At 47.0% G+C, this 18,589-nt stretch overlaps 2 protein-coding genes across 4 annotated transcripts in view; one reads left to right on the forward strand and one right to left on the reverse strand.

The window, feature by feature from the left end:
* TMEM51 (transmembrane protein 51) overlaps nucleotides 1-18,589 on the forward strand; it is a 68,693-nt gene that overhangs the window by 11,280 nt on the left and 38,824 nt on the right. The gene's annotated exons all lie outside the window — the stretch shown is intronic.
* C12H1orf195 (chromosome 12 C1orf195 homolog) lies at nucleotides 41-5,136 on the reverse strand. The gene is given in 2 exon segments (XM_010370078.1): nucleotides 41-158; nucleotides 5,039-5,136. Coding segments are annotated over 2 exon segments (216 nt in total).

Raw genomic sequence — 18,589 nt, forward strand, 5'->3', positions numbered from 1 at the left:
ACTTCCGAACTGTGACACTTTCTCAGTCTTTTCTTAAATTTCATGACCTTGAGAACTTTGAAGAGTACTGGTTAGTGTTTTGTAGAACTTCCCTGAACTTGGGTTTTCCTGATGTCTTCTCGTGACTGTACTAGGCCTTTGGGTTTTGGGAAAGAATCCTACAAAGGTGAAGTGTGCTTCTCATTGAATCATGTTAGAATGGAAATATCAGTGTAACTTATTATTTTTTTTGTGTGTGTGTGAGACAGAATCTCGCTCTGTCGCCCAGGCTGGAGTGCAGTGGCCAGATCTCAGCTCACTGCAAGCTCCGCCTCCCGGGTTCACGCCATTCTCCTGCCTCAGCCTCCCGAGTATCTGGGACTACAGGCGCCCGCCACCTCGCCCGGCTAGTTTTTTTTTTTGTATTTTTTAGTAGAGACGGGGTTTCACCGTGTTAGCCAGGATGGTCTCGATCTCCTGACCTCGTGATCCGCCCGTCTCGGCCTCCCAAAGTGCTGGGATTACAGGCTTGAGCCACCGCGCCCGGCCTAGGAGTGGAATTGTTGGGTTTGTATGTGAGTGTATGTTTATCTTTATATGAAATGACCAAACTTAGAAGGTTTGGGCCAGTTCCTCCGGCCAGCACCAGGGCTATGCAGGGACCTGATGAAACATTGATAATATCCTCCCCTCCCATTTGGAATTTCAGTGACCTATGTCGAAGACCCGGTAGAAACCATCTGTTTTTTCTGGAGTGACGCTTTCACTTTGCCAGCTGATGTGGGTTTCACCCTGCTAGGGAGGAGGTTGACCGCCTCCCCATTGATGACTCTCCCTTTCCCATATCACAGGCATGGAAATGACCATGAGTAGTGATAGTTCTTAACTTAAATAACTTTTTCATTAACTCTTTTTCTTTAATTAGGAAACTAATATATGCACATGATATCAAAAATCAAACAGTGTAAAAGGATGTCCAAAGAAAAAATATCCATCTCCCTCTCATTCCAGACTCCCAGTCCCTTATACAAGAGGTAGCCACCACCTGCGATTCCTTGTATATACTTCTAGAAATTGTCTCTGCATGTAATGATGCTTTTAGATGCTGCTTTTAGATGTTTGCCTGGTCATCAAAGCAATAAAGTATTATAGTGGTCAGGATCATTATGAAATTGTTGGGTAATTTCAAACTTGTAATAAGTTCTATGAGGGTCTTCAATCACCTTTAAGGACCCGCTCACCACCTGAAATTGTCTGTCAAGCATTCTCTGTCAAGTATTCTATCTCTGCATTTATCTGTGGCAGGTCAGTAGCTTTTATCAGATTCTCAAAGGGGTCTGTGCACCAAAAGAAAGAAGAGGGGTAGGGAAGAAAAGAAGGAAGGAAGGACCATAGAGGCAGTCTTTTACAGACAAATGGTAGATAAATGTAGAATGAGCTTGGATACATCTGCAATTAGCTGTAACTCAGAATGTATAAGTTCCCATTTTATGTACTATTGCCCCTTGGTTTTATGATTGGAAGCCGGTAGAACCATTGATTTAACAACATAGGCTAACTTTTGTCTTGGGCTAAGAGGAACTGTGCCTGGCTGAGCCAAGAGAGACGAAGGCCATGGAGTTCTGCAACCTTGCCTGTGTGTTCAGACTGACTCACTGTGTCTGAGGAAGTCTGTTGGTAGCTTTACAACACATGCACTCTCTCTCCCAGGGCGAGCCAGTGACAGGGAACTTCTCACAGAAAGGAGTAGACAAAATTGCTTCCAACAAGAGGGCTTCAGGCTGAAAAATATTCAAGAAGAGTTTAGGGAGATTCCTGGGAGGCAGAGCCATATCTGGCTCATGATAAAAGTCACAGATGTTTGGGGATTATCCTTGTTAGAGTCAACATCTGGAGTTGAAGTGGGGAGCAACCAAGCTTTCCCATGACTCTTAAGTCATTTCATGCTCAAAACAGTTCTATGTTGGGGAGACTGAGGCAGGAGTATGCTAGCTACGGTGCAAACTACCCCACATCTCAAGGACTTAAGGCACTCCAGTTACATTTTCTTTTTTTTTTTTTTTTTTTTTTTTTTTTTTTTTTTGAGACAGAGTCTTGCTCTGCCGTCCAGTTACATTTTCATGTATTGGGTGGGAAGGTGGGGTCTTGGATCTTCAGCACTTCCTCTCCAAAGGTTTAGTGAGCTAATGACAGGGCCCACAGCTAGAAAGTGATGGAATCGGGATTTGAACCCAGCCAGTCTCATTCCAGAGTCTGTATTCTGAACTACTATGCTATGGTGAGAAACAAAAGTACTGGCATCTAACTAGATCTACCTGGCATGTAACTTCAGAACTGGGAAGTGGGAGATAACTTGGGATCCTCAGGAACATTTGTTCCTTGTTGAGAAGGAATCAAGCTCTTCTTTTTAAGGAGTGAGATGGGTAAATCTGAGAGACTTTTTTTACTTTGTCTTCAGGTGAGAATTTTCAGGTTCCACACATAAAAATGAGAGCCTTTTCCCCCCAAAAGTTTGCCCCTGAAATAAATGTGCATGAGACTATGTTGCCTGGTGCTTGGGTCTTTCCATTAGCAAATATCAACCCCAAAAGCTGATCGCCCTTCCACCATGACACTGCTCATTGCAGGGGAGGAAGTTTGAGACATCTCAGCAACCTGATTAAAACATTTTTTCCCAGTTGAAATGTCTTCTTGTAGAAACAACCCAAATGTCCCATATAAAAGCCTGGAAAATCTGCTATGGTTTCTACAAGGTTACACAAGGGGAACACCACATGGCCATTCAAAATGGCAATGATGCAGAAGGCTCTGAAAGATGTAGAAAGATGGTTCTAATTTGCTAATGTAAAAAGACAGATTATGAAGCTGTCCATTTTTTGTTCCAAAAAAATACACAAAGAATAAAAATTTATTTAATATAATGTTTCCAATGATTATTCCTAATGGATTACAATTAATTTTTATTTCCTCTCTCCCTGTGTTCTCTTTTCTAACCTGTACTTTCTGAGTTTCCCACAGAGAAACATGTATGACTTTGTATTAAAGTAACAGCTTTAAGCAAATGGTTCTAATGATGTGGGTGACCTTGAGCCACAGCTCACTTTCTCGAAATGGGGAGAATAGTTGTAGGATTTTGTGAAGATTAAACTATAAAAGTACTTAAAACAGTACATGCTCAATATGTTTTTAGGTGTTACTGTCATAATTATTTTTGAAAATCTTTCCATTCTAGTAAGTTCATTCCAAATCCAAGCCAAGCACACCTGACAGTCGCCAGGCTTTATCTCAATGCCTGGGAGTATGGACCCGTGAGCAAGCCAGCTTCCTCCTTTCCCTCCTCTCCCCTGGCCCTCTGCTGCAGGGCAAGGTAAAGCTAGGTGACTGGGATACTGCTCTTTTTTTTTTAATCTGTCTTTTTTTTTTGAAATGGAGTCTCGGCTCACTGCAACCTCCGCCTTCCAGTTTCAAGTGATTCTCCTGCCTCAGCCTCCTGAGTAGCTGGAATTACAGATGCGTGCCACCACGCCCGGCTAATTTTTGTATTTTGGCCTCCCAAAGTGCTGGGATTACAGGCATGAGCCACCAGGCCTGGCCCAGGATACTGCTTTTAAGTGTGATTAGGGCAGCTTTGGCTGATGTCTCATTTCTGTCTTCTGCACAAAGAAATAACTCATGGTTCTGGGCATAATGGCATTTTCGTTCAAAGCATGGATTCTGAAGTTAGACTGCCTGGGTTCCACATCCATTAAATGGGGAGAATAATAATGCCACCCTCCCAGGATTGGGGTGAGGATGAAATGACACTGCATGTGAAGCCTTAGCACAGCATCTCAATAAATACTAACTCTCAGAGATACAATGGCAAGCCCCAGAAATTCACAAAGCATAACATCAACCATGTTGAAATGACCAATTTAGTGGTATCTTGTATACTCACAGAGTTGTGCAACTGCCACCTCTATCTAGTTCCAAAACATTGTCATGGCCCCAAAAAGCATCGTACCCATTAAGCATTCCCTCCCCATCTCCACCCTCCCCTGCCAACCCCTGCTGCTGGCAATCACCTATCTCCTTTCTCTCTTTCTGGACATTGCATGTAAATGGAATCATAATATGTGACCTTTTGTGTATGGCTTCTAAGCTTTTTTGTTTGTTTGTTTGTAAATTATTTTAACCTTTTTAAAATTTGAGACAAGTTCTTGCTCTGTCACCTGGGCTGGAGTATAGTGGCATGATCTCAGCTCACTACAACGTCTGCCTCCTGGGCTCAAGTGATCCTCCCACCTTGGCTTCCCAAGTAGCTGGGACCACAGGCGTGTGTCACCACGTTGGCTAATTTTTGTATTTTTTGGTGGAGACAGGGTTTTGCCATGTTGCCCAGACTGGTATCAGACTCTCAGGCTCAGGTGATCTGCCCACCTCGGGCTCCCAAAGTGCTGGGATTATAGGCGTGAGTCAACACCATACCTGGCCTATTTTAACCATTTTTAAGTGTACAATTCAGGGACATTAAGCACATTTACAGTGCTGTGTGACCATCGCCACTGTCTTTTTCCAGAACTACTACATCATTCCAAACAGAAATGGAGGCAGGTTTTTTGTTTTTGTTTTTGTTTTTGTTTTTTGAGATGGAGTCTTGCTCTGTCACCCAGGCTAGAGTGCAGTGGCGCGATCTTGGCTCACTGCAAGCTCCACCTCCCGGGTTCACGCCATTCTCCTGCCACAACCTCCCGAGTAGCTGGGACTACAGGCGCCCACCACCACACCTGGTTAATTTTTTGTATTTTCAGTAGAGACGGGGTTTCACCATGTTAGCCAGGATGGTCTGGATTTCCTGACCTCGTGATCCGCCTGCCTCGGCCTCCCTAGAGGCAGGTTTTCTAAATGCCTGCATGAGTGGTTCTGCATCTTCAGCTTGTGTTAGAATCCTCTGGGGTGGGGGGGCTTATTAAAACACAGATTGCTGGGCCCTCCCTTCCCCCCATCCCCCGCCACATCCCCCAACCCCAGTTGCTGATTGAGTAGGTCTGAGTGAGGCCCCAGGATTTACATTTCTAACCAGCTCCTGGGTGAGGCTGATGCTGTTGATTTGGGGCCACACCTGGAAGACTGCTGTTTTAGATCAAAAGGTTTGCAGGATAGAGTGGATGATGGCATCCTTCAGGGTCCATGAGAGAAGCCAAACTTCTATGACCTATGGGATAAGGGGTTTATTATAGGAATTAGATCTTATCAGGGGCATCACCACCTGGATCTTAGGTCAGGGGCATTACCACCTGGCCCTGGGTATACAGGCAAGCTGGTGGAGAAGTCTACAGCCAGCCCGTTGTTTGGTTCATCCTCAGCCAAGTGTCCAGGGTTGGGCCTGGGCTACTGTTGGTTAACAGGACCAGCAGTCAGGAGAAACAGTTGGATGCAGAATGGAGGACAGGCGCAAATGTGCTGGCACCCACTGTGCTGTCTCTCACCGCATCCAGTCATGATGACCTCTAAAGTGTGATGGCCACTGCTTCACTTCCATCTCCCAGCTTTCCAGATTTCTCTTTTGACCAATTAAAACCTAGAACCAGTCAGAGAAGGGGATTCTGGGAAAAGTAGTTCCAGCCTAACCAAGCCGGCACAACAGGAACTACCACAGTCTTTGCCATGGAACCTCCTCCTTGAGCCCACAATTGGTTTCTGGGGCTCTGCTGGGGGTTCCCTGACTCTCTTGACAGGACCTTCTAGCAGACACAGATGTGGTCCATCCCAGCAATGCCTTGCTGAGATCATCAGCTGAGAACTTAATAAAAACAGATTCCCAGGGCCCAGCCCAGGCCTGCCAAGTCAGACTTCAGCAGTGGGACACAGGAATCAGATTTTTAAACAAGCTCTCTAGCTGATTAAGATATCTAGCTAGGTTTGGAACTTATGATGTATGGAAAAGAACGTGGACTCTAGCCAGGCACAGTGGCTCACACCTGTAATCCCAGCACTTTGAGAGGCTGAGGCAGGTGAATTCCTTGAGCCCAGGAGTGCAAGACCAGCCTGGGCAACATGGCAAAACTCCATTTCTGCAAAAAAGAACAAATACCAAAATTAGTGGAGCGTGGTGACACGTGCCTGTAGTCCCAGCTACTTGGAAGGCTGAGGTGGTAGGGTCACTTGACCTTGGGAGGTCAAGGTTACAGTGAGTCAAGATTGTGCCACTGCACTCCAGTGTGGGCAACAGAGTGAGTGAAACCCTGTCTCAAAAAAAAGGGAAGGAGGAGGGAGGGAGGAAAGAAAAAAGAAAGGAAAGGAAGGAAGGAAGGAAAGAGAGAGAGAGAAAGAAGAAAGAAAAAAGAAGAAGGAGAGAGAGAGAGACAGAGACAGAAGAAGGGAAAGAAAAAGAGAAAGTAAGTGAACTCTGGGGCTGGACAGCCATGGGTTAGAATTCTGGTTCCACCACTTGCCAGCTCTGTGATCTTGAGCAAGTGACTTAACCCTTTATGATCCTATATTGTCTACAAGAGTGGCTCCTTTTCTATCATTTCACTTTCCACTGTTTCAGTTACCCGTAGCCAACCACAATCTGAACATATTAAATGGAAAATTCCGGAAAGATATGATTCATAAGTTTTAAATTGCATGCCATTCTGAGTAGCGGGATGAAATCTCACACTGTCCTTCTCCAGACGTGAATCGTCTCTTTGTCCAGCAGATCGGTGCTGTAGACACTACCTGCTCATTGGTCACTTAGGAGCAGTCTGGGTTATCAGATCAGAAAACGTCACATGTGTAAGGTCAGGTGCTATCTGTTTCAGGCATCCACTGGGGGTCTTGGAACGTATCCCCTGAGGTATGTACTCAGCTATTAAATGGGCCAGTGCCTACCTTTTTCTTGGAGGGTTGTGGGAACCGAATGAGGCCATGTGTAACAAACTTCTGGCAGATGAAATATTACTGTGCTTAATCCAGTTAATAGTTGTACCTAGACATGCCTAGGGAGTAGGTCAGATGGGCCCAGCATCTCCTCTTTCTACTTAGGAATCTGGGGTTTAACCTGATCATATTCTTTTTTTTTTTTTTTTTTTTGAAACACAGTTTCACTCTTGTTGCCCAGGCTGGAGTGCAATGGCGCAATCTCGGATCACTACAACCTCTGCCTCCCAGGTCCGAGCGATTCTCCTGCCTCAGCCTTCCGAGCAGCTGGGATTACAAACACACACCACCACACCCGGGTAATTTTTTGTATTTTTAGTAGAGACGGGGGTTTCACCATGTTGGCCAGGCTGGTCTCGAACTCCTGACCTCAAGTGATCCACCCACCTTGGCCTCCCAAAATGCTGGGATTACAGACATAAGCCACTGCACCTGGCCAACCTGATAGTATTCTTAACACAGATTGTTTTCCTGCCATCATGAAAAATAGACTTGCTTTAAAGTCTTTAGAGTCTCAGTTCATATTCCAGGCATTGTTTTATATAAATATCATCTGTTTATTTTTTCTTTAAGCAAATTTCACAAACTCCATCAAAAAAAAAAAAATCATCTGTCAAAGAAGAGCCTTTCAACGTCCAGGTCTGTTTATCTAAAAACATCCTTTCTTCAACCTGGAATCATGAACATTTTGCCACATGCTGAACATTTCTATGACTTTCTCTTTGTGTCTATCACCTTGATGTGAGTTGTCACCTTAACTAGGTAAGACGGTTGTGGTCTGCTGAGTAGAACAAGCTACTTTTTCTTTCTTTTTTTTTTTTTTTTTGAGACGGAGTCTCGCTCTGTCGCCCAGGCTGGAGTGCAGTGGCCGGATCTCAGCTCACTGCAAGCTCCGCCTCCCGGGTTTACGCCATTCTCCTGCCTCAGCCTCCCGAGTAGCTGGGACTACAGGCGCCCGCCACCTCGCCTGGCTAGTTTTTTGTATTTTTTAGTAGAGACGGGGTTTCACCATGTTAGCCAGGATGGTCTCGATCTCCTGACCTTGTGATCCGCCCGTCTCGGCCTCCCAAAGTGCTAGGATTACAGGCTTGAGCCACTGCGCCCGGCAAACAAGCTACTTTTTCAAGAAACTAGTTGAAAGGTTTCATAACACCTGGTCTTCAGTGGGTCAAGGCAGTGCTCCGGGGCCAGGCCATCTGATAAAGGGAGTGGTAACTTTGAAGTGTGGCTTATAAAGAAGCTGTTATTTCTACAGCAAGGGAAAGCGGCAGTAAAGAAAACAGGGTTTTGCAGTTCCGCTGGAAGGAGGATGGGGAAGGTCAGAAATCAGGGCGGGACATTCGAGAGCAGCTGTCAGCACTGGGCAAAGGCTGAGGCAGGTGAGCATTGGGGATCTCTGAATGACATGCAGGGTTCTGTGCCTTAGATACGCTTCTGTAGCCTTCATTGATAGAATCCCATCATTTTCCTTTTTCTTTTTCAGATGAATTTCACTCTCTTGTCCAGGCTGGAGTACAGTGGCTTGATCTTGGCTCACTACAGCTTCCACCTCCTGGACTCAAGCAATCCCCCCACCTCAGCCTCCTGAGTAGCTGGGACTGTGGGCACGCTGCCACCATGCACGGCTATTCTTTAGTTTTTGTAGAAACTGGGTCTTGCTATGTTGCCTAGGCTGGTCTCAAATTCCTGGGCTCAAGTGATCCTCCTGCCTTAGCCTTCCAAAGTGCTGGGGATTACTGATAAGAGCCACCACACCCAATCCCATCATTTTCCTATATCGGTCTCAACTCTGAAATGTTTCAACCTGAAGACCCAGGCAAATTTCATTCATTATTTGAGATTTTCCTATGTCAGTAAAGGGCTCAGGTTGCCATACAAATATCATACACTGGGTGGCTTACACAATAGAAATTTATTTTCTTGAAGTTCTGGGGGGTGCAGTTTAAGACCTTCTGGGGGGTGCAGTTTAAGACCCAGCAGCGTTCAATTTCTGGCGAGGGTTCTCTTCCTGGCTTGCAGATGGCTGCCTCCTCACTGTGGCCTCACATGGCCTTTTCTTGATGGACGTGTGCAGAGAGAGCTCTCTGGAATCTCTTTTATGAGGGCCCTAGTCCCATCAGACCACCTTCATGACCTCGTCTAACCTTAATTACCAACCCAAAGCCCTATCTCCTAATATGTTGGGAGTCCGAGCTTCAACATATGAATGTTGGATGGGTACAAATACTCAGTCTGTAACAGCACCCTACCATCCTTTTGGTTGCTGACGCTAAAATCCTCTGTCTCCTTCATCTCTCCTGCTTGAATCAAACTCATCACAAGTTCTTCTCCATTTGTCAATGTTGACTTTAATTTAGGGCCATAGGCCGGGCGCAGTGGCTCACGCCTGTAATCCTAGCGCTTTGAGAGACCAAGGCGGGTGGATCATCTGAGGTCAGGAGTTCAAGACCAGTCTGGCCAACGTGGCAAAACCCCATCTCTACTAAAAATACAAAAATTAGCTGGATGTGGTGGCGGGCACCTGTAATCCCATTTATTTAGGAGGCTGAGGCGGGAGAATCACTTGAACCTGGGAGGCAGAGGTTGCAGTGAACCGAGACCACACCACTGCACTCCAGTCTGGACAATAAGAGTGAAACTCCATCTCAATAAACAAACAAACAAGGGCTGTAACCTCCTAAGTGGTTTTCTGTTCCCCTTCTATCTTGCCCATCCTCCAAGGTGATTTCTGCCTCAGGGCCTTTGCACTGGCTACCTCTGTGTATTAGTTTGTTCTCACGCAGCTAATAAAAACATACCCAAGGCTGGGTAATTTATAAAGGAAAGAGGTTTAATGGACTCACAGTTCCACATGGCTGGGGAGGCCTCACTATCATGGCAGCAGGTGAATGAGGAGCAAAGTCATGTCTTACATGGTGGCAGGCAAGAGACAGAGCTTGTGCAGGGGAACTCCCATTTATAAAACCATCTGATCTCATGAGACTTATTCACTACCACAAGAACAGTATGGGGGAAGCTGCCCTGATGATTCATTTGTCTCCACCTGGCCCTACCCTTGACACATGGGAATCATTACAATTCAAGGTGAGATTTGGGTGGGCGGACAGCCAAACCGTATCACTCTGCCTGGGACTTCCCCACCTCCCCAGTCTGCTGCCAGCTTGTCAGTCTCAGTGAAAATGTTGTCCTCTCTGAAAGCCCTTTCTTGATCACTCTGTCAAAAGAACCATCCTCTGCCTTTACTCTTACATTCTTCTGTTTTCTCTTCCGGACATCTCGTGACAGGTTATCGCTTTACTTGTTTGTCTCTTTCAGGAAAAGAGAAGCTTTGTGAGAACAGGCCTTTGGCTTCTTCACTTCTGTGTTCGTAGTGCCCGACAACCCAGTGGTTGCTCAGTCAATGTTTATTGAAATGAATGAATGAAGTCAACGGAGATTTGTTGAGGCTTCCTGTGAGCACTCCTATGCCCAGTGTTAGAGGAGTCCCAGATAAATATAAAAATCCCCAGAGGCTGCAGTGAGAACACAGGTGTTCAGCCTGGCATGTTAAACTTTAGTTAGAGAGAGAAAGCAGGAATGAAACCAGCACATTCAAGACGACTCTAAATGGCCAGTAGCAATTGGCTGATACAAACGACATGCATGAACAGAACTTGAGAGCCACTCCCCGCTGGCTGTGGTCGGAGGCTTCTGGGAGAAAGGGGAACAGAACCAGATGTCGAAGGAGAGGAGGCCTTCAGGATGGGGTGGGGGAGGAGAGAAAGGCAAGACACAGAGAGTGGAGGGCTACAGAAGCTGGGAGATAGACCCAGGACTGTTTCCCTCCTTGGACATGTTCAGGATATTACCCTGGTCTTCCCCTGAGAGAGAACATGTTTTTCTCCACCCTGGATCCTTGGTGCCTGGTGCAGGGCCCTGCACAAAATGGGTGTTCAAGGAATTAAAGAATTCAGGTTGGATGAGGTAGTTCATACCCTCCCTGGGGAGCTGGGACTTTTTCCTGTGCACTATGAGGGACACTGAAGTTCTGATAGACACAGTGGCTGGAGGGTTGGCATGGCCAGGCCTGGAAACTGGGGAAGGCTTAGAGGAGTCAGTTACCACCATCAGCCAGGCCTGAGAAGTGAGAAGGAGATGGATGAGGCAGGAAGAATCACTGAAAAGGACTTTGGGAAAAAGAAGCAACAAATTTGGGAGCCAACTGAACATGGATATGGGCAGGAGTTGCAAATGGCTAAAAGGAGCCAGCAGGGGATATTAAGGAGAAAGTCTGGCCAGATGGGAGGCAGCAGGGAGTGGTGGGGATTGTGGCAAAGTGGGGTGCCAGGCCCCTTCCCTAAGACAGAGCCATGACTCAGCACCATGTGAGAATTTAGGCCAGAGATGCCAGATTTTTAAGTTTTGCATGCGAGATCACCCATGTTCTCAATATTGGCAATTACTCCATATTACATAAAATAAATAACAAACACTTCACAGGCCAAAGAAGACACTTCCATGGGCCAGATGTAGCCCTGGAGCTGCCTGTTTGAAACCAGAGAGTGTGTGTATGTTAGAGGGTGGAGTCGGGGAAGGGAGAGAATACCCAAGGTCATTGAGATTTCAATGCCACCTGGAAAATGATACGCCTTTTCACTGGAATGGGGAAGTCGGAAGGAACCAGGGGCCGGAGAGGATGGGCAGGGAGTGGAAGATGCTGCGGCAATGGGGATGGTCATTTGACAGAAGAGGACACAGACTGAGAACAGCTCATCCCGAGCAAGCAGCTGGATCCCAAAGGCAGTTGGTCACAGACTGGAGGGAGGGTCTGTCTCTGGTTAGTTGGTGATGGGTGTGCAGTGTGTCGCTGGGACGTTCTCTATGCTTCTCTTAAGCATTTGATTGTTTTAGATTTGGGGGATTTTTAAATTTGACTGCATGATTTGCACCCTTGTATGAAGCAACTGTAAGAACACTGGTGTTAAGCCTTAGAGAATGGGTTGCAGAATATTTTCCCAGGTTATCAGTGGTCACCAACCCCATCCCTATCCCTAAAGAGGAAGCGAGATAAGCCCAGCGCTGTAGCATAACAACCGCGCATAGCATGCCTAACATCATGTAAAGTCTTCTAACCCATACGCGCTGATGAGTCCTGGCAACTCCATTAGGGAGACACCACTTATCAAACCCTTTTCATGGCCCAGGTGAAGTAACACACTCAAGTTTACCCAACCAGGAAGGAAGTAACACAGCTGGGAGTCGAACCTCGAACCAAAATCTTTGACCCTAGCTCAATAATGCCTGCCTTGCACAGGCATTTAGCACTTTGCTGAGTTGACCCACCAGGCCACATGAGGTCCTTGTGGCTGGAGACCTGTGTGGCCAGGCTGGAGCCTTGCTGGGTGAGCAGGGGTGGAGGAGGGATTCCTGGGGCAGAGCCAGAAGACAGGCTTGGTGGAGGAGTAAAGCGGTCCCTTCGGTTGCCCATGGTGGCTCTTCCAAGCCTTAACTCCCTTCCTGGTCCTCCCACCCCACCTGTCTCTGTATCCTTGAGCTCGGCCGATTCCTCAGACTCCTCTTGGGTCCGCATCCCAGGATGAGGGCTCTGAGGCTTTAGTGAGCATCAGGATCACTTGGCTAATTAAAAGCAGATCCTGGGCCTTACCCTGCATTCTGATTCTGTAAGTCCTTCATTTGGCCCAAGAATCTGCATGTTCAGCAAACCACAAGGTAGTGCTTCAGGGGTCTTCAGATAACGGCCGGGTCTCAAACTGCTGCTCCCTTTGCTTCCTGACCCCCATCTGCTGCTCACCTACCATCTCGTTTTATATACCTCATATCCTCCAGTATCATGAGTTAGTACTGGCGGTGTGCCCATTTTACAGATGAGGACATTGAGGCTCAGAAAGTTGAAGCAACTTACCTAAAACCATCCTGATAGACCTGGAATTTTATCTCCACTGACTCTAACCACCTTGCTCTACTGCCTCTGCTAAATTAGCATTGGTGCCCTGGAGATCCCTTAGTGGAGAGTTTACAGGAAGGACCGAGAATGGTGCGATTTAGCAGGATGTTCAATCTGTAGACTATAGGGGAAAGGGGCATGAAACCTGGTTGATGCCTTGGCAGCCAGAACTTTCCTTGTGTTATCTCCATGGGCTTTTAGCCCTCGTGTGAACAGCTGACATCATTAGAACAAACCACCCAGAATCAGTTCAATTTTCAGAAGCTAAATGGGAATCAAAATATGGAATGACCCAGGGACTGCTCGGTAGGAAAACTGAGTCCTCTGTGACTCACAGCGGATCTTGTAACCTCCAGGGGCTTAGCATCTGGACATGGGGCTTGAAAGAGAACAGACTGGGGAATTGTACCCCAACTGGGCAGCTGTGGCACCTGGACAGGTGATTAAAATAACAGTTCTACCTGTGACCCAGCAATTGCACTTCTGGGTATTTATAGAGAGAAAGGCAAACATCTGCCTTTTTCACACGGACTGGTACACAGAGGTTCATAGCAGCATTATGCCTGACATCATGCATTTCCTGTAGTGGAGGAAACATCCCAGCTGTCCATCAGCAGGCCAACAGCTAAACAAACTGATACAGCCACACAGCTGATGGCTACTCAGCAAGTTAAAGGAAGGAAAGGAACCAGGATACAGGCCACACCATGGATGAGCAAAGGAAGGCAAACAGAAGAGCACTTTCTGGGTGATTCCACTACTGAAAACTTCTGGCCGGTGCAATAGCTCATGCCTGTAATCCCATCACTTTGGGAGGCCGAATTCAAGCCCAGCCTGGCAACGTGGCAAAACCCTGTCTCTACAAAAAATATAAAAATTAGCGGGCATGGTGGCACATGCCTGTAACCTCAGCTACTTGGGAGGCTGAAACGGGAAGGATGGCTTGAGCCCAAGAGTTGAAACTGCAGTGAGCCAAGATCACACCATTGTACTCCAGCCTGGGTGACAGAGCACAACCCTGTCACAAAAAGCAACACAAACAAACGCAAAACCTTCTAATACGAGCAAAACTAACTGCTGGTAGAATAAGGTAGAAAGGTAGACTGAAAGAAGGCATGCACATGCGAGGGAACTTTCTGAAGTCATGGAAATGTCTTCTATCTGGGCAGTGGTTACATGAATATATGTGGTTCTCAAAAGTACATCTAAGTGTGCACTAAGATCTGTGCATTTTACTATATATAAACTGCATCTTAAGTAAACAAATAAGTAAAGGGCAGATACCTCTGCCCCAGCCCTGGCAACTGAGTCAGCAGACCTAGGGTGTGGTCCACGCGCGTCTCCATGCTCAGCAAGTGCTGAGTGTTGATGCCCAGCCTGCGGTGGGCACCACCAGACACTAATTGCTAAAGTCTCTTCTGGCTTTAGCAGGATGGTTGAGTCTTTGCAACTGTCGAGCATTTACCATCAGTCTGTTTTTAAGCATAAACCTAATTGGGGTCAAAGTCTGGTCCCGGGGCTGTCTCCTGATCGTCAGCACGACCAGCTCTAACCTATGGACAAAGCACTCTCAGTCACCGGGCAGATCCTGGCCATGTGCCTGGCATCACAGGGCCCACCGTGCTGGGAACAGAGACCAGTACTCACTTGCAGGGCTGCAGACATCCAGCAGGCATGGGGCGTTGGGCAGAACCAGACAGGCACTCTGTGATCAGGTTCTGTCTCCCTGGAAGCCCTCCAGATAATGATTTTGGCTGTGTGTTGAGGAGCTATGGTGTTATAGACACTGTGCTGGTTGTTTTGGGTGCGTGTTTAATTATATGAGCGGATGCATTCTTAGGGGCTAGAGCTCAGAGCCCCTCACTTCTCCATGATTGCCTATGTTTCTCTGTATCAGTGACCTAACCTCTCTGAGGCTCAGCTCCTCATCTATAAAATGAAGACAGTGGCCGTACTTCTTCCCTCACAGAGCCTTTAGTACGGGGAGCATTTAGTAAATGTTGGCTATTATTATCTAATTTAATCCTTATAATAACCCTGTAGGCAAGGTGCTGTTCTTATCTGCAGAGCAAAAACCAAGGCTCAGAAAGGTCAAGTCCCTCACCCAAGGTCATACAGCTAGAAAATGGAGGAGCTGGGATTGAAACTTGGGTCTGCTTAACTCCCGACTCTGTTCACTGCACCATGCTGTCATCAGCTTTGTGGGATGGGGATCAATACAGAAGACCCCCCCACAGACTGGATGGAGAATCCATTGCTGGCTGAGTAAGAGCCTGTCCTTCCCGAAGACTGTGTGCACTGGTTCCAAGAGTGATTTCGCATCCCTCTTCTACCAACTGTGGGACCTTAGACAAGTTACTTAGTGCCTCAAGCCTCAGTTTCTTCATCTTTAAAATGGGAGTGCTAATACCAGCCTTAACAGGCTACAGTGAGGATGGAATGAGTCAATAGGTGTAAGGTGTATAGACGGCACCCAGCATACTATAAACCTGTCATACTTGTCAGCTGATATTTGCTGTCATCTGCGAGGTCACCCACCTCTCCAGGTTTGTGACTGAGCTCGGTGGGGCTCTAGGTTGCAGTAGGATGGGAAGTTGTCCTTCATGCCTTTGAGGAAGTGACAGGATAGCCTCCAGGTGGCATGTGGCAACACGTGTAGCAAAAAGCCTTTTTGAACCATGTCCAAGGACTCGTAAGCTCTAAAATTAAACTGTCTTTTGGATTCTCTCATTTTAAAAACTCAAAGCCTCGTTCCTAGGCTTCAGTTCCTAACCATCTGGCTCTACTCCCTTGCAAGAGATTTGGGCTGATGGTTACTGTCATGTCCAAGTAAACGATGAGCTTCCCACCCCACTGCCCTGGCTCAAGGGTCATGGCAGCAGGTACTCGACCAGACGGGGCTGAAGGTGAACAAACAACCTTTTCATTTGTTTATTTTGTATGCTTGCTTTAGTGTTTTGCCTGTGTTGTGGGAACCACAGCATGGGTTTCTCAAGCTGCTCTGTTTTCTTTGCATTGAAAACGAAAATAAGAGGTGAACCATCAAACCGTGACGTCTGGCTGCCCGCGTGAAACTCCACGAGGGCTGGTTTATAAATTTAAAACGTGTGACCGGCCGGGCGCAGTGGCTTACGCCTGTAATCCCAGCACTTTGGGAGGCTGAAGTGGGTGGATTATCTGAGGCCAGGAGTTCGAGACCAGCCTGACTAACATGGCAAAACCTGGTCTCTACTAAAAATACAAAAATTAGCTGGGCGTGGTGGCGGGCGCCTGTAATCCCAGCTACTTGGGAGGCTGAGGCAGGAGAATTGCTTGAACCCAGGAGGCGGAGCTTGCAGTGAGCTGAGATTGTGCCACTGCACTCCAACCTGGGCAACAAAAGCAAAACTTCATCTCAAATAAATAAATAAATAAATAAATAAATAAATAAATAAATAAATAAATAACTGCACCAGGCTGAAAGCAGAATGCCAGTACATAATAGAGCATCCCCTCTGGAGTCAAAGCCCCGCTTTCTTCTTGGCTGCATGACCTTGAGAATGTGTCACTCTTCCTCTGTGAGCCTCAGTCTCCTCATCTGTAAAATGGACACAGTCATGGCGCCTGCCCAGTGGGACTGTTGTAAGATCAAGCAGGCAAGCTCTTAGCACAGCCTCAGCAAGCCTCAGCTTATGTGGTCATCAGTATACCAGGACCACTCTGAGTTGAACTGTTCAAGCTCTGGGTCTCTTGACAACTGGCTGTGTGACCTTGAGCAAATTACTTCACCTCTCTGAGCTTCAGGTTCCTCAGTGGCAAAACTGAGGCCCCATATTCTATCTAAATGGGTTGTCCTGCATATTAAATTCTGGAAATAACTACCTAAGGCAGCTTGGAGCAAGAAAGAAGACAGGCAAGAAGGGCCATAGAAGAAAGGTACTGGATCCCCAAAGCTGAAAGATGATTTACCTGGTGGCTGTGAGGAGGGAAGGTCAGCCTGACAGAGGACACAGAAATATCCACTGCTTCTTTTATGGAGGAGTGGGGGGCACAGAGTCTCGCTCTGTCACCCAGGCTGGAGTGCAGTGGCGTGATCTCGTCTCACTGCAACCTCCACCTCCTAGGCTCAACTGATTCTCCTACCTCAGCCTCCATAGTAGCTGGGATGACAGGCACCCACCACCACACCCAGCTAATTTTTGTATTTTTAGTAGAGATGGGGTTTCACCATGTTGGCCAGGCTGGTCTCAAACTCCTGACCTCAAGTGATCCTCCCACCTCAGCCTTCCAAAGTACTAGGATAACAGATGTGAGCCACCACGCCCAGCCAATGGCTTCTAAACTTGAGTAGCCCCAGCATCTTCCCCGTTGGGCTTGTTTTTACATCTGCTGGTAGAATCAACACTCTTTGGGAACATATGGATCTATGGACTTTGCTTAAACATATTCGGAATCCAAGATGTCATTTACCAAAAAAGCACACAAGGGATAAATATCTCCCAACAGCAGAATTCTTTATTTTATAGAAGCATTCACTAGGAAATTCCTTTCAATGTTATGCATCCCTCACATGCGTAATATGCTACTGGATTTACAAATAAGGCAGTATCGTGCAGAGGTAAAGGGTACAGTTATGGGAGCAAGATCACTCCCTACCCAGCCCCAGGTACCCCGATTCTGCCAATTACCAGCTGCAAAACTTTATGTGCCTTTGCCTCCATTTCCTCATGTTTTTAAAGGGAGATTCTCGTACATAGTATCTATCTCACCTGCAGGTTGCATGAAGAATAAACAAGATAACTATAGATTGCATGAAGATAATTCTTATAAAGAAAACTTACTACCACACAGTAAAGGCACAATATACATAGGTAGTATTCCTTCCAATACTATTTTCTGAATGGCTTCTATGTGTTTGGTGCCATCTGCCCTGTGTCTGCCTTCGTAGAGCCTAAACCGGGGATGTGGGCTATGGATGTAGAAACAGGCAACAAATAACATAAACAAGATGATTACATGTTGTGATCATAGCTATGCCCAAAACCAGCAAGATGCTAGGACAGAGAACTGCGTGGGCAACTACTTGCAAATGTCCAGTTTGGAAAGCCTCACTGTGGAGGTCACATTTAAGTGACAGATGAGAAGGAGCCAGTGAGGACAGTGGGGCCACAGCTGCTCATTTCAAACATGAAGGTGCACGTGCCTCCTGCAGGATCCAGTCCAGCAGGTTTGGGGTGGCCCTGAGTGTCTGCTTTGCTTTGGGCCCTTGCTTGCTTTTCCTTTTCTTTTCTTTTTCTCTTCTCTTCTCTTTCTTTTTTACAGCGTCTCACTTTGTCATCAGGCTGGAGTGCAGTGGCACGATCTCAGTTCACTGCAACCTCCGCCTCCCAGGTTCAAGTGATTCTCCTGCCTCAGCCTCCCGAGTAGCTGGGACTACAGGCGTGTGCCGCCATGCCTGGCTAGTTTTTGTATTTCTAATAGAGACAGGGTTTCACCATGTTGACCAGGATGGTCTTGATCTCTTGACTTCGTGATCTGCCCGCCTCAGCCTTCCAAAGTGCTGGGATTATAGGCGTGAGCCATCGTGCCCGGCCTTCCATTTCTAACCAGCTCCCAGGGCTGCCGACACTGCAGGACCACACTGTGAGTGGCCAAGGACTAGCAGAGGACAGAGGACAGAGGCTGGATCCACGTCCGCAGGGCAGAGTACCTTGAAGGCAAGGGGGGAGTTTGAATTTTACTCTCAGGATAGTAGGAAGCCAGACAGAGGAGTGACATGACTGA

Source organism: Rhinopithecus roxellana, chromosome 12 (assembly GCF_007565055.1).
Source record: "Rhinopithecus roxellana isolate Shanxi Qingling chromosome 12, ASM756505v1, whole genome shotgun sequence".
Classification (NCBI taxonomy): Eukaryota; Metazoa; Chordata; class Mammalia; order Primates; family Cercopithecidae; genus Rhinopithecus; species Rhinopithecus roxellana.